Source organism: Armigeres subalbatus, chromosome 3 (assembly GCF_024139115.2).
Source record: "Armigeres subalbatus isolate Guangzhou_Male chromosome 3, GZ_Asu_2, whole genome shotgun sequence".
Classification (NCBI taxonomy): Eukaryota; Metazoa; Arthropoda; class Insecta; order Diptera; family Culicidae; genus Armigeres; species Armigeres subalbatus.
The window spans coordinates 174,779,408-174,806,112 of NC_085141.1; the positions used below are offsets into that span (position 1 = coordinate 174,779,408).

The 26,705-nt window shown below is 41.1% G+C and overlaps 1 protein-coding gene across 9 annotated transcripts in view; it reads right to left on the reverse strand.

Annotated features, from left to right (window-relative positions):
* Positions 1-2,804: 2,804 nt before the first annotated feature.
* Positions 2,805-26,705, reverse strand: part of LOC134219353 (serine-rich adhesin for platelets) — a 115,108-nt gene continuing 91,207 nt past the window's right edge. For 6 of the 9 annotated variants that reach the window (XM_062698075.1, XM_062698072.1, XM_062698073.1 and 3 more), the window contains 3 exons: positions 20,294-21,203; positions 20,052-20,093; positions 2,805-11,229 (listed from right to left, as the gene is read on the reverse strand). In XM_062698075.1, the coding sequence (XP_062554059.1) occupies positions 9,158-11,229; positions 20,052-20,093; positions 20,294-21,203 (3,024 nt within the window). In that variant the 3' untranslated portion in view covers positions 2,805-9,157. The remainder of the gene's footprint in view (positions 11,230-20,051; positions 20,094-20,293; positions 21,204-26,705) is intronic. The other 3 variants (XM_062698080.1, XM_062698078.1, XM_062698079.1) reach the window with 3 other exon arrangements.

A 26,705-nucleotide genomic window follows, 5' to 3' on the forward strand; every position in this document is an offset into this window, starting at 1 on the left:
GACGCCAACAAAATGGTTGGTTTGATGAGGAGTGCCAGCGAGTGACGGGCGAGAAAAATGTTGCCAGGAGTCGAATGCTAGTGGCTCGTACCCGTTCCAACAGAGAGCGGTACAGTGTAGCAAGGGCAGAAGAGAAACGAATCCACCGCAGAAATAAAGGCAACACGAAGAGAGTGTGTTTGAAGCGCAGGAGAACATGGATAGAAACGATATGCGGAGGTTTTACGCAACTGTCAATGGCGCGCAGCATAGGACTGCGCCAGTGCCTTTTGCGGATTATCTAACCAGTTTAGGTCCCACAACATGCAGACGGAAACGATTCTACCAGTGGCCCTTTATGTACATGAAGTAAGGGCATTGTGGGCTTCGTAACCGTGCGGTTAGCGACGTTAATCGTCTAGACGAATGTGTTGTGGAGTGTTGTGGCAGTACCACGAATATTTGAATTATTAATTATTCAAAGTTGTACAAATAGATTAAGTCGAATTGAACTACCCCTTGTTTAGATACCACTCACGATGATGGTCATTTTTTTAATTAACTGAATTAACGAAAGCCGCAATCATGTGTCGTTGTATTTACGCGAACTGGATTTGCAGGGAGATATTGTAGCAGCGTTTGTTTAGCTTGGGAATATTACCCCAGGTATATAGTTCAAGATTTTAATGCAGCTGATCCCGAGATCACATTTCTGTGATATCCATAAATAATTATACCACCTATTGGATTTTGTCAACATTATTTATATTTTCTGCTTTTCAATGTATTACAATGCGCGCTTTGGTTGCCTTCCGTTTTCGCAGTGATTCGTTTCCATCCATTTTTCGAAGAAAGTATTTATCCTGTCTTTTTGTTTTTGTTTTTACTTTAGATGATTCTGCTTGTGTGTAATGTTGTTTTACAAGGATTATATAATGCATCATTTAACAGGGATTCTTCTGCAGTTAGTGTTCGTTTTTTGGTTTGTTGTTATTTATTGATATTTCTGTTCTTTTTTGTTGTAAAGATTGTGTTATTCGTTTGGTTGAAAGTCTGTTCGTATTTTTACTTTTATCTTAATTCGTTTTAGCTATGATTTGCTGGTGTGTTTGTACAGAACGCGATTTTATTATTGTTGGTTTGAAATACACTTATTTCAGAAAACAATGTAGTTTGGTGGCAAACTGGTGTAAAAAAGATATTTAGGATAGAATAGACCTCAGATTCATGAATTAATATGGAACTAACGTAATTGATTAATTGTAATGTAATGATTATGAGATCAACTCATGTTCTCTGCATTGAGCATGATGCAGGTTTAGGGGAATACTGATTTTATTTCGTGTTTCGTAAGATTTAGCTGCGCAGCGGAGTTTTGTATCGCGCTTTTTTTTTTATCTTCAAACGTGGTAATTGTCGCATCGAAAGGTTTTCGAATAGTCATCAATCATTGCAGCTAGGATATGAAGCCAAATTTTGTGTAGAATCATTTGGTTATCGAAAGGAATCTTTTTTGTGTGGATGCGACGTTATCGTCAGACAAAGCTGTTATCTATATTTGAAGAAAAACAATAAATCGCGTTGTTTGCTGGAAATGGGAACCATCTTTAATCTAAGAATTATGCAAAATTTGCAAAATTTGACGATATTATGATTAAAACTGTTACACTGAAACATTTTGACACCTTGAAAATTTGTCTAAAACCACATGTATTTCGAAGACTTTTTTTTAACCTAGAGCTGAATAGAACTTATTTCGTTTATACTTTGATATGAATTGTATTTGTTTGTAACTGTTCACGCTGATCACCATTATATTTGACGTTGTCATTGTCTGTGGGTTGTTCAGGTTTTTTTTCTGGTTGCATTTAGTGTGCATTTGTTTCAACTGATCTGTATCTGGTTTAAGTTTCGTTTGTGTTGTGTTTTCTTATGTTTATGTTTTATAATATTAATATTATTTAGAAGAGTTGATGCGTTGATTCGTTCGACAATATAGCCCGTAGTTAATAGAACCTAGAATATGAACAGAACTGCCAATTTCTTAGGTTGTGTTATATCCAAATTGGGTTGATACAAAATGTATGATCTCTTTGGCGCTTCGATCACGGCCAAGGAATTATGTACAATTGGTTCGATAGATTTTTTTCAGCTAGTGAATTGTACACATGGGAAAACATAAGGGTTTCAAAAATTGAATTAAAATTTTTTCATTCAATACTGAAATTTATCGTTATACCGCTTTATAAATTGTGTAATTTATACCTAATTTTTTTCACTGGAATGTTTACAAATATCAACAATAATATTTCCTTTCTGAATTAAAATTGTTTAAGAGTTGATAAACATAAATTGACCCCACATTCATAAGTCATAATAATATGAGTCAATTCCATTTGACCAACATGCCATATGAATCGACTAATTTTTGTTGCGAAGTGACCCGTGTGGGGTCAAAGTAACTCTAAGATGGAACCTGATCAAAAGTAAATATCTGCGTGTTCAGAATGCTTCCAAACAGTTTTCAGAGAATTATGAAGGTTGCCTGAGTAATATAAGCATTTATAGTAGAAATAAGTTACCTTTTGCATTTTTAGAATTTCATAGAGACCGCATATTGACTAAGAACAATTCACTCGCAGTTGCTAAGCTTTCAGGCTGGGAGTCGAGCGCTAGTTACTGGTACTCAATAAACCCTTCCCGTCAAAAAAAAAATCGCTCGATCGATTCTTTGGCTTATTCAAGGTCCACTTTCCCAAAGAACCCATATTTTTAGACGCCTTTAAGTATTTTTTAAATATAAAACAAAAATTAAAAAGTGCTGTTTTTTAATATTGGCCCGATTTTGAACGAACATCGGGTGAATTTTTCAGACCGGTCCACACGTGCAGCACTTTTTCGGTTTTTCTTTTCGATTTTAAAAACACGGTTAGTTAAATTTACCCATTAATGGGTACACTTTTTATTATTGATATTATTCCCACCGTGAAAAATTGACCCATTTTATCAAAAAAGTGCCTCTCCCCATTTTAATGGGTAGAGGCACTTTTAAGAGAAAATGAGTGAATTCTCCAGGGTGGGAATAATATCAACAACACCAGAGTATCCGAGGTAAAGTAATCTAACCGTGAATAGTTAGAGGCTTTAAAAAATATGGGTTCTTTGGGGAAGTTGATCTTAAATTAAATAACTGAGACAAAAAAACTAGATACAATTTTTGACGGAAAAGGTCAATTAAGAACGGTAGGGGAAGGTAAGGAGACTTGATCCCCCCAAATACAGTGATCGTTCGCTAATTGGGGCACGACCTCACCCCAACTAGCGAATGCCGTTCGCTAATTGGGGCGGTTTGACAAGCGTCAATGTTGTTTACTTTTTGCATTGAACAAAAGAAAATTTTACGCGCCAGAAAATATCGATCCCGCCAAACACGGAAACAAAACGTCAACGCGTTTTTGACATCACATTCTGACGTTTAGCTGCTTTTTAATTGGGTTTCGCCCCAATTAGCGAACCCCCAACTAAAAAACGCCCCAACTAGAAAAACCCCAATTAGCGAACGTTCACTGTACCGAAAACCAAAGTACACTGGATTCTGTTTTTACACGATTTACATTTTATTAATTTTGGACTTATTATTAATAACTATGTGATTTTTCATTGAATTATTTAGGATTTTTTGATACATGTTGCAAAGAATTTGGTGGCAAATTAAAGCCACTCGATCAAAATTAAGAGCGAAAAAAAATCGTGTAAAAACCGAATCCTGTGTAGTCTTTGTCAACCATATTTTTAGTACAGATTCTCCGGACAAATGATGATTACGTAGTAACTTATGTTTTGGATAGAGAACCGTACTGATTTTATAGGGCGGTTTTTATTTTAAGACCCTCCTAGCTATTTGTTTAGTGGCCATGCAAAATTTGAATAACTTTGCATAATAGTGACCAAATGCTATGGGTTTTTCACAGCACATAGCCATACATATGTAAAATGATCTATACTGAAAAAAATGTCAACATTCCTCCACAATTTTTAGATTTTGGATTTTGAGTTGTTACGGTCACTCCTCACGGAATCCAAGTTTCAAAGTGCTCGCGTTTTCGGGGGCACACAACTCGATACGGAGGCGGCGCACAACTGTCATTTTTGTTGATTTAGCTTTGCTGCGTCGCAGCATGCGTGAAAAAATAAAAATGACACTTGATCTCGCATTAATTGGCGAAAAAATTATAGTTTGGTCGCAGGTGTCTAATTTTTTATAGATTTCATAAATTTGATGGAAGGTTTTTTTGAAAAAAAATATTTATGAAGATATCATAAAAGGGGGATCAAGTCTCCCCAAAGTCCAACACTTTCGAATCCCATAACAAACCTCGCTCACGAATACGCATAGCAAGTCGAAAAATATACGTATTTTAAGGAAAAATATTCTCTCTCTCTCGCTATTCTTTTTTTTTTCCTTCTAACTACCACTCCACCTACCTATTTTGCTGAGTGCTTATACGCTTGTTTGAAGTTTGTGGCTAATACCTATACTGAAAAAATGTCAACATTCCTCCACAATTTTTAGATTTTGGATTTTGAGTTGTTACGGTCACTCCTCACGGAATCCAAGTTTCAAAGTGCTCACGTTTTCGGGGGCACACAACTCGATACGGAGGCGGCGCACAACTGTCATTCTTGTTGATTTAGCTTTGCTGCGTCGCAGCATGCGTGAAAAAATAAAAATGACACTTGATCTCGCATTAATTGGCGAAAAAATTCAAAAAAAATATAGTTTGGTCTCAGGTGTCTAATTTTTTATAGATTTCATAAATTTGATGGAAGGTTTTTTTGAAAAAAATATTTATGAAGATATCATAAAAGGGGGATCAAGTCTCCCCAAAGTCCAACACTTTCGAATCCCATAACAAACCTCGCTCACGAATACGCATAGCAAGTCGAAAAATATACGTATTTTAAGGAAAAATATTCTCTCTCTCTCTCGCTATTCTCTCTTTTTTTTCCTTCTAACTACCACTCCACCTACCTATTTTGCTGAGTGCTTATACGCTTGTTTGAAGTTTGTGGCTAACTTTCGTGCGGACTTTTCAGCACAAAGGTTCAGCACAAAGGAAAGTTCCAAAACAAATGCCATTGTCATCGCTCCCAAGTCCCAATCATTACTATTGGTGCTATCACCTTGGGAACATAGGGAATTTGAATTACAATGCATCTAAAACGTTATAATTTTCCCTAGTCAGATAATTTTTGGTCTGTGGGATTAGAAATTCACTACTTTTTCTCTTCAGGGCAGCAGGGACTATGTCCAAGGGCTTGACGATCCCTCCCCAGACCATCTACGAGTTGTGGGGCTTGCCTAGGATGTGGTGGGGTTTGACAGTGGGCCCAGTCAATTCCTATAAAAAGCTGCATGCAAGGCTGCATGTATCCGCAAGTAGGCCCCACCAAAGCGACCGTGTGCCGCTCAAAGCGCACAAGCCCAAGTCCTGGTGTTAGGTGGGACGCTAAACAGCCCTGACACGACGGTCCTCCGACAAGACAGGAGGTTTGCGCAGGCTCAATAAGCCGCCTGGAAAACCAATCATTACGAACAATATAAGAGATAATGCGACTCGATATAATCGACAAAGACCTAGGCGACGAATAAAGGATCACGATTGGAAGTTTGGAACATGGAACTGCAAGTCGCTAGGTTTCGCAAGGTTGCGACAGGATGATCTACGATGAATTACATCCTCGCAACTTCGACGTCGTGGCGCTGCAGGAGATTTGCTGGACAGGACAGAAAGTGTGGAAAAGCGGGCATCGAGCGGCTACCTTCTACCAAGCTGTGGCACCACCAACGAGCTGGGAACCGGCTTCATAGTGCTGGGTAAGATGTGCCATCGTGTCATTGGGTGGCAGCCAATCAACGCAAGGACGTGCAAGCTGAGAATTAAAGGCCGTTTCTTCAACTATAGCATCATCAACGTGCACTGCCCACACGAAGGAAGCTGGAAGACCCGACGACGAGAAAGAAGCGTTCTACGCACAGCTGGAACAGACATACGATGGATGCTCACTGCGGGACGTCCAAATCGTTATCGGTGACATGAACGCACAGGTAGGAAGGGAGGAAATGTTTAGACCGGTTATCGGACCGGATAGTCTGCACACCGTATTGAATGACAACGGTCAACGATGCTTAAACTTCGCAGCCTCCCGCGGAATGGTAGTCCGAAGCACCTTCTTTCCCCGCAAAAATATCCACAAGGCCACATGGAGATCACCTAACCAAGAAACGGAAAACCAAATCGACCACGTTCTAATCGACGGTAAATTCTTCTCCAACATCACGAACGTACGAACTTACCGCAGTGGAAATGTTGAATCCGACCACTACCTCGTTGCAGTATGCCTACGCTTAAAACTCTCGACAGTGTACAACACGCGTCGAAGTCGGACGCCGCGGCTTAACATTGCGCGGCTACAAGACGGTAGACTAGCCCAAAAATACGTGCAGCAGCCTGAAGTGGCACTCCCAACGGAAGAGCAGCTAGGCGCAGCTTCTCTTGAAGATGGCTGGAGAGATATTCGATCCGCCATTGGTAGAACCGCAACCGCTACACTAGGCACGGTGCCCCCGGATCAGAGAAACGACTGGTATGATGGCGAATGTGAGCAGTTAGTTGAAGAGAAGAATGCAGCATGGACGAGATTGCTGCAACACCGCACGAGGGTGAACGAGGCACGATACAAACGGCGCGGAACAGACAAAACTCGATTTTTCGGAGGAAAAAGCGCCAGCAGGAAGATCGAGACCGTGAAGAGGCGCAGCAACTGTACCGCGCTAATAACGCACGAAAATTCTATGAGAAGTTAAACCGTTCACGTAAGGGCCACGTGCCACAGCCCGATATGTGTAAGGACATAAACGGGAACCTTATAAACAAGCGTGAGGTGATCCAAAGGTGGCGGCAGCACTACGATGTGGCAGACAGTGGTGGCGGAATGGAAATTATCTAGGAGCACGCGCGCAGGACATGTGACTTTCGGTTCCGAATCTCCAGGAAATCCAGGAGGAGATCGGCCAGCTGAAAAACAACAAAGCCCCTGGAGTTGACCAACTACCAGGAGAGCTGTTTAATCACGGTGGTGAGGCACTGGTTATAGCGCTGCACTGGGTGATTACCAGGGTTTAGGAGGATGAGGTTTTGCCGCAGTAGTGGATGGAAGGAGTCGTGTGTCTTATCTACCAAAAGGGCGATAAGTTGGATTGAAGTAACTACCACGCAATCACATTGCTGAACGCCGCCTACAAGGTACTCTCCCAAATTTTATACCGCCGACTAACACAAATTGCAAAATAGTTGGTGGGGCAGTACCAGGCAAGATTTATGGGTGAACGCTCTACCACAGGCCAGGTGTTCGCCGTACGTCAGGTATTGCAGAAATGCCGTAAATACAACGTGCCCACACATCATCTATTTATCGACTTCAAAGCCGCATATGATACAATCGATCGGGACCAGCTATGGCAGCTCATGCACGAAAACGGATTTCCGGATAAACTGATACGGTTGATTATGGCGACGATGAATCGGGTGATGAGCGTAGTTCGGGTTTCTGGGGCATTCTCGAGACCCTTCGAAACGCGCAGAGGGTTACGGCAAGGTGATGGTCTTTCTGGTATGCTATTCAACATCGCTTTGGAGGGTGTAATATGAAGGGCAGGGATTGACACGAGTGGTACGATCTTCACGAAGTCCGTCCAGTTATTTGATTTCGCCGACGACATTGATATCATGGCACGTAACTTTGAGAGGATGGAGGAAGCCTACATCAGACTGAAGCTAAACGGATTGGACTACCCAGTCAACACAAGATCGTATATGATATCACATAAGATGCTGAAGTGGAGGCCATATAGGTACTTTCCCATACAATATGTACGTATATCGCCTCCACTTTAGCATCTTATATTGCATCATATACGATTTTGTGTTGATTGGGTAGTCTTCAACACGTGGAAGACGAAGTACATGACAGGAAGAGATTCAAGAGAGGTCAATGTAAGCCACCCACCACGAGTTTCTATCGGTGGTGACGAAATCGAGGTGGTTGAAGAACTCGTGTAATTGGGCTCACTAATAACCGATAACGATAACAATACCAGCAGAGAAATTTGGAGACGTATCATGGCAGGTAATCGTACGTACTTTGGACTCCGCAAAACACTCCGATCGAATAGAGTTCGCCGCCATACCAAACTGACTATCTACAAAACGCTTATTAGACCGGTAGTTCTCTACGGACACGAGACCTGGACGATGCTCGTGGAGGACCAACGTGCACGGGGAGTTTTCGAAAGGAAAGTGCTGCGTACCATCTATGGTAGGTTTGCAGATGGCGGACGGTACGTGGATGAGGCGAATGAACCACGAGTTGCATCAGCTGTTGGGAGAACCATCCATCGTTCACAACGCAAAAAAAAAATTATCATAGACGATGGTTGTCAATTTGTGGAGCCAATGTTGCATAGCATAGAAAGCATAGAAAAACCTGAGACACAGAAAAGCTGCTAGGAAGATCAAATCCTAGTCAAGTTTTTCACACAAGAACGTTTTCCAGTTTTATTGAAGAGAGACTAACCATAGTATTGACCATACAGGGGGTGAAAAATAAACTGGAATACCAATTCGAAACTTCGTTTCATCACATAGATATTTACTTTGATCAGGCTTTAGTGATACCAAATCGTAATATTAATGATTGGTGATAATTTGTCGGACTGATTATCAAATGGAATCGAATTAACATTCACAGAAAGAATATTTCACGGTAAAGTAATGCTGCTTTGTAGATCATAATTATTTCATATATCGATTTGTTCTGACTATATCTATTTACTTACTATTGTTTTAAATATATGAATCACAGAGACAAATAATACAGTTTTAGAGCCTTTTCTCGTTTAGTCGTAATTATCTTGATCTATAATGTTTCACTTACTCAATTGTTCAAGTTGGTTTCCGGCTCCTCGGAGCCGATTTCACAGATAAGAAGTCTCGTATGTTTTGAAGATCTTAACGGCTTTTCGAACAATTCAATATTAGTAATGGCAAGCAGCTTTAAAACATCCATGTGTTGAATGCCATAAATGTCCGTCGAAAACCTGGAACACCTCAGAGTCTTAGATGGTCCAAACCTGCACCTTTTCGGCTACCACGCACCACGATGCCCGCTCGTAGTACGATGACACGATGTGAAGACTGGCCACGTGATGGTTGATCAGAGCGTCCAGCTCACCCTCTCGGAATACGTGATAGTAGCGGTGGTGGGTCGCGGCACCGCCCACCGAGGGACTATCCAGCGAGGCCGAACTCGTCGAATGGGCCCAGGAATCAACGCTGGTATGAGATTCAATCGATGATTTGTTCGTGTCGGGTAACTTTTTGTTGCCGGTTACTTCACTGGGTTCTGCGACGCAAGTCACTCCCGAGGTCGACACTTTGGGAGTGGTTCTACTGTGATTGCTGCCATGGTTGAATGTGCATTCAGTTTTCTTGTGTAGTTGTGAGTTACCAATATTTACACCTAGCTGAGTAGAACTCAGATTTATAGTTTTGAGGGGTAGACTATGACTACTGCTAGTTAAGTGGCTATCATTCGTACTATTATTGTTACTGTTGTTACTGCCTAAAAGGTCTACGTCAATGTTTTGAAGATGCTCTTCCGTGCTATCTTCTTCCTGTATCAGTAAAGCTGTATCGTTTGATAGATCTGCGTCATCTTCGTCCAGTTCGGGAATGATGACAAACTCATCGTTTTTATTGAGATTCTTCATGTTTCCTCGGAGTGAATGCACACTGTCCCGATCTTCCAGCTCGGGTTCGCACGAATTGTTCAGCTCTTCTTCATCATCGGTTTCTTCTTGTATTATTGGGGTCATCGAAGAACCGTAACTGGGACCGAGTGAATCGTTACTTCCGCCCAATCCACTAGACCCAAGATGACTTAAGTTCGCCAGCATTAGTCGCCTTTCCCGCAATTCTGCACGAAGCAAGTTCAGATCCCGCAAATCACCGTTCAACTTCTTCAAATAGGGATCCGTTATGTGTTGCGCATCTGCAAGTGTTATAGTTTTCTGCTTGAACCTGCTCTCGCTGAATACGTCATCGTCGTCGTCGAAACTGCTCTCATTCTGCTGCTTCTCGTTGTCCAGCTCTTTCAGAAGCTGAGCACTTAACTTCTCAGCAAAATCTACCAAATGTTGTCGACAAGATGATTCATCATCAGGTTTCGTTCCATCAACGCTTTCTTGTGATTCTGGTAACCCGTTAAGTAGTTTTGGCTTATTTTCGCTTTCTCGTATCACCAGTTCCACGGTATCTTCCAGCTTATGTGCTACAACGGCTGCTGCCTCTATCAATGGAGGAATACTGGGTGCCTCTGTTTGTGCCGGTTGCTTTTGTGCTGTTGATGGCTGCGGTGAAACTGGTGGTCGAAGCGCGCTTATCACACTGTCGATAGAATCCGGCGACGATGGCTCACTGGAGTCGCTGTCCAGGTCGTCCGTTTCCGGATTGAATAGTTCCAAAGATAACAGTTTTGGCACTACTGGAGCTCCGGTAGATGTTTGCCGGCGCAGGATTGGATAATTCTTTTTAAACTTTGGAATCGGAGGCAGGTCTTTGATTTGCTGCCGAGTTATTTTCTGAACCGTAGATTTGGGTACTTGCGTTGTTGTCGTCGTCGTCGTCGTCGTTGTCAATTTGCTACTACTGCTATGAGCACTGCTGTTACTAGTCGTAGACTTGCTACTGCTGGAAGCGATTGTGGTCGTTGAACTCGTACTAGCCAAAGCAGTTGAAGGCGGGGATTTAAGAATTTTAATATTAGTACTAGATGCATTATTTACAGATGATGGAGAGGAAGCTATTTCCTCGAACTTAGGAAATAATGAAGTATCATCGAAAGTAAATTGGCTAAATTCGCATCCACCGTTTCCACCATTGCCGTTGCCATTCGGGGGGCTGAATTTTGTGCGTGGTGGTGCTGGTGAATGTGCTGGCGTTGGGCAGGGCATAATCAAGGGAGACGTCGGCCCTGAAGGCATTCGCGTGGGACCAGGACCAAAGCCATCACTCGTTCCACTTCCTTGCTGTTGCTGTTGGTCTGGTTTCGGAATGAAGATCACAGAGGCAAAACTATCTTCGGACTCAATACTGGTATCGCTTTGCAGACTGCTGTCCTTAGAAGAATCTATGGTAGTAAAAATTCGGAACGGAAGACGGATAAGGAAATGAGTATTAGTTGCACGCTATGGAAAAGATGTTAGGGCGTTATGTGGTTCTCAAAAAAAGCTAAGCTACTGACATCCATTTGCATAAACGCTTGGAAATCTATACTACATTGATTTAGCAACGGATATGTGCGCTTGAAGCAAACTGTTGAAAACATAAAAAAGGCATTATCATCCAGTTTAAATGATCGATCATTTTACACAGTGACATGTTCTTTTAAGCATCGGTAACAATTGCACTACGAAATCACAATCGTCAAAAGATTGCTGCCCAAATACTACAAAATTAACACGCGCTAATACAACTTGATATAAATAGCTAGGTTCAACATGGACATCAGGATTTTGTATAAACAGTAAAAATCATTCACATTAGAGATCTAGAATTAAAATTCACGCCAATTTGATAAAATAAACTACAAAAGTTGGAGCATGGAAATTTTCAAATACAGTCTTCAGTGTGTTATACATGAATCGTCCGCTAATTGAGTCACGGCAAGGGATGTGCCCCGATTTTCAACTCAAAAGCGTCTCAGAAAAAAAAAACGGTTGAAATCAACGATCCGAAGTGGGTTTAGTAAGTAGTGAATCTTCTTTTATTTGGGTCACGTTGTTACCGTAACAATGAGGCAACGAGCTGACACGGGTTTCAGTACCATAAAGAATTAACTAAGAATTGTAAGACTTCGCACGTAGTATTTTTTGAGACCATGAATACCCACATACATCTTCAATTTATTTGAGTATTCTGGCTTAATAGTGTATGTACGACTAACGCCTATCACACCCCTGACTGACGGACCAAATCAATCGAGGCGAAATCCTCGCGACAATACGAACTCCGGGGCGAATTGGAAAGGGAGAAAAAACTAGGAGGAACGAGGAGGAAGGAAGGTTCGGGAGTAGAACGAAGACTGACCTCGACACGATTTTTTAAAAACGGATTGCTCTTGAAAAAAAGGCGTCTTAAGTGAAGTGTTCCCGGCCGCGCTAGGCATCGGACTTTTTGGAGTCAAGGAGATCTCGGAACCACGGAAGACAAAGAGAACCACGGTCTTCCACCAACGATCCCGTACCGCTCGTAGTTGCCTTTCCCATCCAAACTGCCGGCCACGTGGTACCCTCGTTCCGTCCTAGTAATAGGAGACACCTCCGCCTTACTTGGCCTGCACTTTACTGGATTGTCACCATCCACTGGGATTTCACCGGCCCTATCCTGACCAGGGCACGATCTGACTGTAATAAGTGCCGCATCAAGTTACCAGGTCGCCTGGGATACCGTCTACAAATCACGCCTTGTATTGTCGTCATCCGGCCGGAACCTCGTTACGCTGTTTTCTTTGTCACTTTGTGGTGATAGACCGGCATCCACGACTCACCTAGGCCCAGAGAAGCCTCAGTTCAGCACCATTATCAGCGGTGACCTCTAGTCCTATTTGGCCGCAGATCCTATTCACCTTCCGGCCAAGGGTACACGGTTCCAAAATTACCAGTGTCCTGACATTGGCAGGTCAGCCTCCGATGAGCACAAGATTCTACGCGTCCAACCAATACCCACATCCCGAGACCACCAGCCGTGGACGGCCGGTGTCGTGCTTGGTAGTTGTCTAGCAGAGTATCCCGCGACTACGGGACCACGAGAAATTATAACCTCCCGACCGTGTTGGACAGGCATCCGATCAACTGAAGGCTCCAAGCAAGTTCTACGTGTCCAACTATAACCCGGCTTGAAAGCGAACCCACTCTGGTTTTTGGAGCTGAGCCCTGTATTACTGTAGCGGTAAAAGTAGAAGCAGGTAGCATGCAGACAAGGTACGTCCAAATAAGCCGAATGTCAACAATGGGCCCCAACGTGTCTGATCGGCCAAACCAGAACTAACCTCTTAAAGACTAACCCTAAATCGAAACCTCAAAATTTAATAAAAACATATTATAAAATGAGCTCTACATTTTCATTTTACTCGATTTCCCGCATGCTTGTTGTCTCGTCTTGATTACGTCCGCATCCGTGTAGATAAGGTCCGTGTGTTACCTCAAGCAGGTGTTGCGTGGCTATCCTGAGATAAGACCCTAGCGAGGTAGTAAGGAGGACGTTAGGACGTCCCTTCTACAGACGTGAGGACGTCAAAGGAGGTAGTTACAACGTCTTACAACTGGCAATGCGCCATGCAGTGCAGTATACATACTCTGACGGTGAAAAAAAATACGCGATTTTTTTTATCGGTTTAGGGCTCTAACCAGTTTTTTTACAATGACTATGGGGCCGTACACTAATTACGTAAGCATTTTTTCTGGGTTTTTCGACCCTCCTCCCCCCATGTAAGATTTTTCCCATACAAACATTTTTTATTTATATGGAGCGTAAGAAATGGCAGACCCCCCTCCCCCCCCTAAATGCTTACGTAATTAGTGTACGACCCCTATGCGATTTGCGTGGTTTATGAGCAATATCAGAAACGAAAAAAAGCCAAAACCGAATGGCTTTGTTGCCAAGATCGAATGGGGTCTGTACATGAGGACCTCCATCTTTAATGGGACCCACCCAAAACCTACGTAGTGCAGCGGTTCTCAACCTTTTTCTTGAGAGGTACCCCTTCGAACTTTTGCATTAATTGAGGTACCCCCTCTCGAAAGTAGGCTTCCAATCCTCTTGAAAAAATAATTCCGAGCCCTTTGAAGGGATGCTCCTTTCAGTTTTTGAATCCCTTCAAAGTACGTTTCCGCGCCTCTTGATTAAAGGCTTCTGAGCCTCTTGTAGATAGGCTTCCGAGCCTCTTGAAGGCGGTTTTCGAGCCACTTAAAAGGAGGCTTCCTTTGCATCTTGAAAGAAAGCTTCTGAGCCTCTTGATAGCCTCATACTTCCAAGCCTCTTGAAAGAAGAATTCCGAGCTTCTTGAAGCGAGGCTTCCGAACCTCTCAAAAGGAGGCTTATGAGCATCTTGAAAGGATGCACCCTAACCACTTGAAAGGAGGCTTCTGAACCTCTTGAAAAGAGGCTTCCGAGCCTCTCGAAAGGAGCCTTCCGAGCCTCTTGGAAAAAGGCTTCAGAGCCTCTTGAAATGAGGCTTTTGAGCCTCTTGAAAGCAGGCTTCTGAGCCTCTTGAAAGGATCTTGAAAGGAGGCTTCCGAGCCTCTTGAAAGGATATTAAAAGCAGGCTTCCGAGCCTCTTGAAAAGATCTTGAAAGGAGGTTTTCGGGCCTCTTGAAAGGAGACTTTTGAGCCTCTAGAAAAGGAGGCTTTTGAGACTCTAGAAAAAAAGGCCTTCCGAACCTCTTGAATGGAACTTTTGAGCCTCTTGAAATGAGGCTTCCGAGGAGGCTTACGATCCTCTTGGAAGGAGGCTTTTAAGCCTCTTGACAGGAGGCAACCTAACGTCTTGGAAGGAGGCTTCTGAAGTGCCCAGGAGGGTGCCGAGCCTCTCGAAAGGAGGGCTTCGAGCTGTTCGGAAGAAGGCTTTCGAGAAGCGTAGAAGGATGCTTCTAATCCTCTTGCAACGAAGCAAACGAGCTTTAGTGAAAAATCAAATCATTTTGTTCATTCAACGTTTTGTTCGTTTGATCTTTTGTTCCGCAGTCCTTCATACATTTTGCTGGTTGTGGAAGGCAGAATTCAGTTGGGATTTATTGATCGCATTGCATATTATGTACAATATACATTTTTGAAAAAAAAAATACACAATTATCAAAACTTTATGATTCTGTCTTTTTTTTATCAATGAGTTTTGATTGGAATTGTAATACGTCCGCCATTACGCATTTTTGTCCGAGGTACCCCCTAGGTCCAGCAAAGGTACCCCCAGGGGTACATGTACCCCAGGTTGAGAACCGCTGCAGTAGTGGGATTATGGATCGGCCGCATAAGTCGCGTTACGCAGTGCGATCATGATTGGCGATGTAAGTCATGGGTAGTTCCAGGTGGAATTCATCAAGAGGTCGGAATGTTTGACAGGTTGCTGACTGGTCAGGCCCAGGAGGAGCATCGGAACCTCGGATGGAGGCCATTTGTACAGGCAACAGTTTGGACCAGAAGGAATTGTTCTTTTTTTCACTCTTTTGGATTCTATTTCTTCATGTGACGATGGTTCAGCGATCGTCTCCACATCAACGCCTGGATATTAGATTTGTTTCATGTGATCCTGAATTAGCCTCACTCCATGTTCATTGGTAAACTTCATCATTTTTTCTTGATATGTAGTCCATAGTCTGATTTGGTCCATTTTAAATAGGAAACACACAAATACAGACATCAATCCAATCGCCGAGCTGAGTCAATTAGAGTATAACACTATGGGTACACTGTGCTATAGGTCTCCAGGCTTTCCATAAAACGTTTGGTTTTAATAGCCTTTTGTGCACGAGAAAGGAAAAAGCGCTCAAAACTAAATTTGTGATCAGTGGATTACTGAGTCAGAAGTGATTTTTTTTGTCCCGGGTATCCCCGGATTTCAAAAACAATATATAGGCTTCGGGAAAACCTGGATTTTTCCAATTCCTGTTTCACTATAGATAGTCGAACTTATAGATGAGCAAAGGCATGGTTGTGCTCGTTTTGACGTTGGACAACGTCTTACCCGAAGGTACTGGGTGTCAAATCAGAATCTAAAATTGGGGACCGTCGAGAAATCATTTAAGATTTTGAATCTTAATAGCACTGTTATCTGCCGATGGATTTTGAAGATTTATATATGAATCGACTCGAAAACTCTTCAGTAATTTGCCAATTTCATTGAAACTCAAGATTAATCACGATAAACTATTAAAAATTCCAATTCTTGCTTACGGAGAAAAAATCCGGACTAACTAATCCCGTGACGCTGGCTCCTGCATCTGTAACCTTTCCGCGGCAAATTATAGAGTGGCTGACGTCGGCACTTTAGTAAAATTTTCTCTCATGGTTCTGGCTCTGGTTTTGCTGCAGTAAGTGATTGAAAATGCACATTACAGAAAATGAATCGATTCTTCTCAGGTCAATAATTTTATACAAGGGAAAATTATGCCGAGACGAAGTTTGTTCAAAGTACAAATTATAATCGCTGAATCAGAAGCGCATCGGAGGGAGACGCTGCAAAAATGTATTCGCAGTCTGATATGATTAAAACGAGTTTTTATTCGTCCGACGTTTCGACACGGGATTAGTGTCGTCTGAAGTTGTCCCTGGGTAGCCGTTAATTAATGATCTATGATTTAACCCCACAGTCGTTTCCCAAGCAAATTTTCTTGTCTCAGCGGTCCCAGCATCAGCATCCGCATGAGCAAAGTCAACATTAGCAGCACTCAAGTAAAATTTTTTCGCAACTTTCGGACTATCGGTTGCTTGTTTTGCTACGATGGCGTCTGTGGTGGTCGTAGCAGTCATCCCACTTATATGTACCTCTGGAACCGTTCCGGGGCCCATAACCTGTTGGAAAGATAAGGGAACCCCACGCACGAAGACAAAAACTAGAGTTCCCTTTCACTTCATTCATGGCAGTCTTCGATTCGTCTGTATCGTGTAACATTATTCGTGCCACCTGTGAATGTATCGCTAACTCTTATGATGGGTATCCAAAATGAATATTATGTAGAGCCATTAAAACTATGATGTCTATTGCAAAAGTAAAAAAAGTATTATTTATTCATTTTGCATTCCCATCATAATAGTTAGCGAAACGTTCACAGGTGGCACGAATAATGTCATACGATATAAAAAAAAAAATTAAAAAAATTTCAGTACATTCAAAGTTAACTGCCTATGTTCCCGGGTATTAAGCCACCCAGAGTGGAAATTAATTACTATGTCTGATACTTGATTTATGCATATGCACAACATGTCAACATGGCGATCTCTCTTCACTTATGTGGTCGGGTTGGGATCTGACGACCAACTGGCACAACCTCACACAACCCTACTTCATCGAGCGCAGTTGCTGATAAAGCAAGTGTGTAGGAGCCACACAATACTAAATACTCATCCTACTTGGTTGGCATTGTACAAAAATACAGAGAGTTAGTTCTGAAAATGTATTGCGAGAGTTCGGCTACATGCCTGGTGCTGGGAATTTGGTTTCATCAGTACCCCCTAAGCTGCGGAGGATGACGGAGGTCCTTCGTAGCTTAGTTGAGAAAGCACCTGTCTAGCGTACTGGTTTCGTATACCGTCAAATGGGGTAAATTCCAAAAGTTTGATTTGATCCCATTCAATTGCTTCTACCAAGAGAGATGGTGAACTTGTGTGCTGTGGGTAGATTTCTTGGCATATTTAAAGGAATGGCAAATTTTGTTTATTTTTTTAGTGATTTAGGTTCATGATTATAACACAGATGAGTTCATCACTAGGAATTGCTTAAGAGATTTGGCATGGACGAGTGCCAACCAGTGCCCACACCGATTGAATGTCCTCTCAAGTTACAGAAAGAAGAAGAAAGTCGACAAACATATATAAGCCCTAGTAGGGTTGTTAACGTTAACCAACGGCTAACGCCGTTTCGTTAATTCGTTGACGTTAATATCAACGATTAACTATTTTTCCGTTAATTTCTATTGAACGTTTATCAACGGTAACGGTAACGCTCTCCGTTGATTTATCGTTAACGATAGCGTTATTTTAAACGTTAATGGTCTGCTTTATCGGAGTACAATTTTCTAAGCAAAACCAAGGGTTTGACAAATTCTGTTCTATCAAGGCATTGATAAGTGTGTTGGCCATAAGATACTTTGACATAGGAAAGACGAATTGTGCTGAAAACCGTTTTTATGCTGGAGTCGCTTATTGCTTTTGCTTTTGCTTGTTTTTTGAGTTTGGATTTGTGTTGAGCATTAAGCAAACTACACTAAAAAATCCTCAAAAACTCAAATGGTATTAAAAAAGTTGTAGAAATTGAGGCAGAATGAGAAAATGATGAAATTCATCCGCGTATAAGGCGACCCCAGTGTACTCAGATATTTATTATCATTTACGGAATAATGGCAGAATTGACACAAAACAAAAATAACATGGGGAACTTATCACTCGAAATGAAACACATAGTTGGACAAATAAAAACAGATTATAAATTATTTGCGAATAGACTTGCATTTGTGAAAAACATTACATTCGTGTTCTAATCATTACATAATTATAAATCCCTTGAAAGACCATGTTCATAGACTGGGTAGAACTGGATTAAACAATCTGGTGTACCTTTTTCGTAGTATTTTATTTCGTAAGTCTGAAAGCTATATTTTTTTGGCGTTGGTTTCAATACCAAAATTAACATTTAGTTTTTTCGGTGAATCAAAAAACGGGAACGCCCTTGCTTTGATAACAGGAATAGTAGTACAGTTCCGATTTTATGAAATATGCAAACACGCTGCAGCTAACATTTATGTTTTTGAGCGCGTCTTGAACGGTCTCCTTGCCTTGTAGGTTTCAAGACTTGGCATATTGTTTTTACGTACTTTGTCAAAACTTGATATGGCTTGAATGAAAATATGTATTGGATTTTTGTAACAGTGAACTATGATTGAAAAATAAAATGCTGATAATAAAGGTTCCATGCGCCATGGAAACCACAATGGCTTAGGAACGTAATAGTTGTTGATTAGTCTGCATGGAGAAAAAATAACGGACAGTTTATCGATGTTCGTTAACGTTGATTCAACGCATTCCGCTAACGTTAACGTTACAATCAAAGTAATCCAACGCAACCACGTTGACGTTAACTGAAATGAAAGTTAACGTTAACGGCGTTAATCGTTGATTAACGTTAACAACCCTGAGCCCTACCTATAGTGAATGAGTGGGTTGCTTGATGTACGTGACCCTTGCCAGCAGACCTGAATAGTCCGTTTCTATGAACTAAATTAGCCAGTACCAAAGCTGTCCAACAGAAGAGCACTGACTGCACCTGAAAAGGATCTTAAGGTACGTTAAAGGGACATTAAACCGTTGTTGGAGTTTTTTGGAGACGATCGAGAAAATGCTCTGGGTGTTTTATAATATTGAATCTATAATTTTTGGTAACTGACAATATTGACTCCAGTCTGCGGATAGCCAAATCTCCATCAAGTTGCACCCACAGCGGAACGAACAATATTATGCACAGATAAAAAAAAACATTGAAATTTATACTAAAAATCGTGCACATAAATGGAACGCCATTATCAGCGTAATTCCACACGGGATATAGTTTTCAAAAGGAAATAACTGCGTTATTTCTGCGGAAAGCCTATAGTTGATCACTATTGAATTTGATAACGATCGACCTTTGCGTTTAAAAGTTATGAGGAAAATGGTATTTAAGCGCCATATAATGTTAGTGTCTTGGTTAAATGCAAGACCTACTCGGTGAATTAAATTGGGTTTTTGATATTCAGAACAGAGTTGTGAGTTTCATAAGTATCCGTATTTTTTTTTAATATGTATTGTCTAAATGTCGATCTTATATAAATGTCTATAGTTGAGTTCTGTGTCCATGTGGTGTGGCTAAGTTGTTGAATATATTTTAAGCAAAGTTTATTAGCATCATGCTTTCTAGATAAAACAGGGTTTTAAATATATTTTGATTAAATCATTTGCCATGCGATTTATGTCAACTACAGCATTTAGACACTCTTTCAAAATTTGCTTCATTTAGTAGCTTAATTTTACAAAGGGATACTTTATTTAGTTTGCTATGTTTTTAAAAGACCAATTTGAAACAAATAGATAATTTACACATTCGCTAATCTAAATAATGACAATAGATAGATACTTTTTTGAGAACCAAGCTATTATTCAACCATCTAATATTGATATAAGTAAAATAATGTACGGTATAGGTACCCGCGAAACGTTGTCGTTTAATGAAAGTGGAACGAAAACTTTCTGCAGAAATGAAACAGATGAGTATTACCAATAGCAGAGGGATGGATGGTGTGGCGGTGGAAAATGTTCGTAAAGAGAAGAAAATATCGATATTTTTTGGTTTCGAAATATAGAGAAGAAAAAATAGAAGAAAAATCCGTTTTGAACAGAGTATACGAGGAAATAAAATGATCAGTTCATGAATTTACGGGTCAACTTACCGGAGCCACTTTCCCGCGAATGGCGACGAGGTTTCGAGTCATCCTGGCTGGTGCCCATCCCGTGGAGCTTGTCGTTACCGTTAGTGCTGCCGCTGCCATTGCTGCCGCCATTGTTGTTGATGGAATTGCTTCTGGAAACGTGATAGCTCCCGTGGCGACCATCATGACCGTGCGGCATGTAACCGGGATTGTGTGGGTCGTAGGAGCGGCCTTGCGCGTGATTGTGACTGTGGTGTGACTGGGCCGACGCTTTGATGTTTTGCATGATTTTCACGAACCCATTCTTTGTCACGCGTTCCAAGCTTCCGGTGGATGTCTTCAGTTTTGTGGTCAAGCCTTCCTTGATCACTTGAAGTCGCTTGGTAAATAGCGACCGGCACAGGAATGTCTCGTTCAGAGACATCTGCTTTTGTATTCGCTTCCGGATCCGATCCTTTTCACGCAACCGACTCTCGGCCATCAGTTCTTCGTTCAGTGAGCTTTGCTTACGCAGCAGCTGGATCCGTGAGTCGTTCCGCAGGATGTGATCCCGGTAGGCCTGCGCCGATTCGTTCAGCTTGTAATCTACGTCATCACACAATGATTGTTTCTGTTTTACTAGTTTTGGTCTTCGGGATGCTGACGGCTCAGCAGGTGTTGCACGCGATTCAGGTATTTGAGCACCTAAACTTGGTACACTTGAACGTGATCTAACTATGGTTTTTGGTGGTGGATTTAATATACTACCTAAGCTCCGGCTTTTCAGGCCAGCAGACAGCGGCGGCTCCGGTATGTCGTCGAAATCCTCCAGGCGCCGCAGCTCAATCGGCAGGTCCTTGGCGTCCTCGTAGTCCAGACTGCTGTCTTGTTTCGTTTCCCGCGAGCTCCACGATTCCAGGAACCACGGGCTCTTTTTGCTGCCGGCTAGCTTCTGTGGAGAAATGGAAGTTAAGGGAAGGAATACATAACTATTTAATTCTAGTCGGTGGTCCGGGTTGTTGAGCATTTCCTCTCTCCAATAACAATTGGGTTCCCATAAAATTCCTAAATAAAAAGTATTTGAAACACAAAATGTGCTTAGTGTTACAAACGGTTTTAGGAAAAAATAAACCTTGCACTTTGCTGGAAATGTAAATTTTGTCGTAAACGTAAACGTTTCAATGTAACAAAAAACACAAAATAATAAGAGAGCAAAAAGGGCTTATTGTGTATTAAAGAAAATACATAAATGTTTTCTTGTTTTAAAATCTGCAAAAAGGATTCAATAGTTCCACCAAATACAGGGATTAAGCTATCAGTACACTGTTTGTCATAATGACCTAAAGTCAGCCTGAAATCCATGTCGATTTCTAACCAGTCTGATAGTTGTCAGGATATACTTGACAAATATTCATCAATATGGCAAACAGTGGACTGCGGGCTTTGAACAAAAATGTTGAGATAGGCAAATCTTTGTCGAAATTGAAATCAGTGTAACTTTATTTAAAATAATTGAATTTTATTAAAACGGAAACCACCGGACCGGACGTAGTATTCTTATCGTAAGTCTTAGATCGGCCCATGAGCACCGAAGATGCACCGGTTTTTCCGAGGGAATGTTATTATTACTGTTTTCTTCTGCATGTCATTATTTACTTTTATCATGTTTTATGCTTTCCTCAGAAACTAGAACTAATCTCCGACCATTGCTGTCTACAGTTCGAGAATCGGTCGGCCATTTCCGTGAAAACGGTCCGGGATTTGGCCGTACTTTGGGGCGATTCAAATATGACGTCCACTACTTTTTGAGATTTCTGGACCCCCCTTCCCCCTCTGTCACGCTTTTTTGTATACCTAGTATATGTACTGTCACAAAATCTTAGACCCCCTCCCCCCCTAAAACCTGTGACATCATTGTTGAACGACCCCTTTCTGAATCGATGTCACTTTCGCGAAGCACCTAAATGACCTTTAATGTAGATTCTATATTCATCGTCTGGAGCCTGCTATAATGGAGGCAGTGGTCACTATCATGCTGGAAATGTTTTTATAATCATCGTCTCGTAAAACCATTAAGGGCAAGCCTCCCGTAATCCAGAACTAAATGCACTCGCGTTTTCAAAGGCACCTCATTCGGATCTTTGTCATTATTATCTCCGACAAAAACAAAGCTTTGTCGTTGGTTCCCTTTTGTCGCTTGTTTCGCATGCGCATCTGAAAACAATTGATTCCCTGATATGGAAGTAAATGTCACTTAGAATGACAAACAAAAGAAGAAGTATGCATTTTTAACATATCCTCGGTAAATCGGGAACTTGACCAGTGCCTGTAGACCGATATGAGATTTAGGATAATGACAAAACACTAGAAAAGTTTCTGCGTCCGCTGGTTCCGATTTTATCAGAATCGGATTATAGTATGTAAAGTTGTGCTTAAATGAATTTTGACAAAACTTTGCCTAACTCGCATTTTGTTCAATCTCTGTATTTTCATAACACATGCGTTCAAAACATACCTACAGATGTGTTGCAAGCATGTAGCGAATGCAAAAAAAAACTTCTTATCAGCTAAAGTTTGGTAAAAGACTGGTGCATATTTAGATGCAGATAATTGACGCGAGATAAAAAAAAAACACAAACAAAAAGACCCCATTTACCGAAAAAAATCTTCCCTACATCTTGAATGTGTCAGGGGAATAAAGATTTCAACATCAATCTTTTTCCAACATTAGAGAATAGGTTTTACAAAAAAAATGTAGTATTTCCAAATTATATATAAAAAAGAGACAGAATCACCGTCTTCGACCAGACTGAACACTTAACACCAAGCATGAGTCAACGGACAGGACGTTTATACAACACCCAGTGAACAGGGGAGAATCGCGAAAAAAAAATTCTATTTCCCGGGGCGGGAATCGAACCCGTACTCCATAGCACATGGGTTTAGATGATTGACGTCGCTAACCGCACGGCCACGAAGCTTATAATTGAAAAGTTGGTCATCTCATCACTTTAGCTTAATATCTATTAAAAAATCTAGTACTTTTTAGATACAAAAATAAAAACAGAAGTAAGTTTTTTACAGTCGTCCTCATCATGGGATTCATTCATGCATGGGATAAGTACTCAACCACTGTGGACACCTCAGTACAACAACTTTTTACTCAAAACCGTATGCTCTCAATAAGGTACCTATAATCTACCTGATGTAAATCTTTAAAAAACATCTTAGCGAGGACATTTCGGTTCTCCATCGGCGTAGTGACTTCCGGCGTCCCCAAGGACAGCATGCTGGAGCCTGTGCTATTTGATCTGTTTTCCTCAGCAGATATGTCCGCAATTTCTGACGACGGCTCACTGTCTCTGTTTTCAGTTGACATCTCCGTTATCTAAGAGGGTAGAATGATTAGAGCGCTCAAATCCTCAGATAAAAGTTTCCCATTGATGGGGTTACAATATGATGTCAATGTTTTTGTTTTTTCAACTAACATCGCTTAACGGTACTTTGGCTCGCCCGCCACTCAATAATTCTTTTCGCTGTAGCAAACATGATGCGGGTCAAACACAAAAAACGAGCAATGGGTAAGGTATCCGACATAACCTCGAGGCATACGTAGGGCTTAAAAATCGTTGGTATATGAGAAAATATGTAATACGGTCGTGCGAGGCTTCTTTTGACTTCGGGGGCTACTTTGGATTTTCGATTTTCTAAAAAAAACCAAAAGAAAAAAATACCTAATTTGAAACAAAAAGTTGCCATCCAACTATCAACAAGACACCCGAATGAAGATAATGGCAATTTGAAAGTAGTTAAGGTGAAGGTGGGTTGAGTACCAAAACAAATCTTTGAAAGTATTGGTACAATAAAAACTGTCATATACTGTAGTAGTATTGGTGACGTATTTACAAAAAACATAAAATATTAGTAGGGTGGTTCAAAAAACGACCCAGCTCCAACACGCTCACTCGATTCCGTCCCATGCTCCGAGTGTCCTCCAAAAACCGAATTGAACAAAAACTGGTTGGTACAGCACAAGCCGGTTCAAATTTGTATGAAAACTAGTTTGGGAAACTAATCCTTTCATTACACTTGCTACAGCGCCTCCCCTCCAGAAAAGAGAACCGACATAGCTGAAATCAACATTCCAGAGACTTCACTGGACGAAAATCGCACCGCAGGAAGGATCCATTGATTACGTAACGCAAAAAATAGCATTTTATACACCGCTCACCCCCATGTCACACTTTTTGTATGAAGTATCTGCCCCTGGTGCGATAGATATCACAGACAAATTCTGGCTATTTTGTTGAATTACACGTTTCACTGATGCCTTCTGAGAAGCCTAATTATCATGCTAAAGACTCGCAACCTCGATTAAAATCGACTTCCAACTATTGGAACGACCATTCAATATGCATTGTCTATGGAGTTAAAGCTCTTGAATATTTCATCCAGTCATATGGTCTCCCCCCTCGCCATCGCCCAATGACGGAGTGCCACAATCAGAATAATGTAAAATTCAACCTCGCCATATCAACTGTCATACAAACCTGAAACGACCTGTGCACGATAAGCCCCTATTCAAACTGATCTAAACCATCGGACGACACCCAAAATATGAAACATAATCGACTGAGCCTGGCAGAGCAAAATCATTTTTGAGCCACCCTAGTTATTAGTTTGCTGCTGTCGGTACCGGTGTTTTCATTCGCTCCGCGATCAATTTTTAATCGTTTTTTTCGGGCAAAAATAGCAGTTTATATTAAGTTTTCGGTTCAAACAAGTGACTGATTTTAAAAAGTGATTTTTAATTTGCATCCCATGAACATTTCGGGCTGCTCATGTGCGGAGAAGTGAGTAATAACATGATTTTTCCAATGCCCTTTGAGAAGAAGTTAAGTGCAGTGATAACCCCACCAAATCGCGAACGGCTAATAAATTGGCACGGAACTGCTGATTTATGATATAATTCGAGCCGAAATACATAGGACTCTTTGGAGAAACATGTTCATTATCACGGGAAGTGAATAAATATGCTGTGAACAGATTAGTAATTCGAATATTAAAGTTTTGTTAGATGCTGTTCGATGCTTTCGAATGTTGGTGGGAGAGGAGTGCGGGAGGTGTGGTATTGACCCGTGGGAGGTCCGGTGCCATATTACTGCCATCGTGGTACTCTTCCAACTATGTCCTTAACGTCGTGATTCTTGTTTCAAAATGTCCAAAGTAGCCCCCGATTTGTCAAAAGAAGCCCCGCACGACGGTACGTGAAACTCTTCTCCTTCATACAATTTAGTCGCATAATCCATATGATCATGATTAGTGATACATAGCAGCACTGTGTATTCAAATACATAGCAGCTTATATTCAAAACGTTAAGCTCTTCGCGATGGTAACAAGTATTTCGATGCAGCGCGCCCATACTTTCATACCCATACCCAACCAACAAATGATACATTTTTTACAATTTTGTATTAGAACCTACCACAAGTAGGATAAAAATTGGACATATGCGAGATTGTCTTATATAATAAAATGTAAGCTTCATGTACAGGCTTGTAAGAAAAACACAAGCGCGCTAATGCGAAGACACATTGCTATGATCAAATTCTGATTAATTACACTGGACGACAAAATCAGAAAAAGTTTGTATTCGTGATGCTCATGTGTTGCATTTGTAGTTCTCGACCTCTAAACCGACTGGTTCCTGACTAGAAGCGCACAGCAAAAACTGAACACAATTTTAACACATTGTGATGTTTAAAACTTATTTTTATAGAACTTATAGAATCATCATCATAAAAAGTACAAATTTAATTTTTTTTACCGGGATCTCAGCAAAATGTTGAACTTTTACCAAGAATCGCACAGCCGTGCCCCAGCAAACATGTTTTTTGCCGAGATTTCTGTCAAAATTGCTGATAATCAGCAAATAATTTGCCGAAAGTCAGCTAACAAACGCTATTTTTGCTGGAATATCAGTTATTTATTTTGCTGGCGCACGGCTCACAGAAGGACCAATCTTCAAAAAGACGGTCAAAAACCATTTTTTCAAAATGATCCAAATTGAAAACTTGAGTCATGGGTTGTTAGTAGAATACTTGACGATGAAGTAAACATAGTTTTGAGTCATTTTATTCGGGTGGATCATACCTTTACAGTCAATACAAGTTGAGCACGTTGTCGATTTTTAATTTTGTTAAATTTGGTAACATTCATCTAACTGCTTCAATATGTTAGCCACAATGCATACATCGCTCAAACCTATTATATGTATTTGGCACCATTACAAAGTGTAGTCCCAAAACTAGTAAAGCCACGCACATACGTTCGTAAATTATTTTTGATCGCGCAGAAAGTACTTGGTCTTTATTATGTATAAAATTATTATTGTATTATCTTCTTGCTGTATTCATTGTGAAATTCAATAAGGTACCCATCGGTACCCATCAA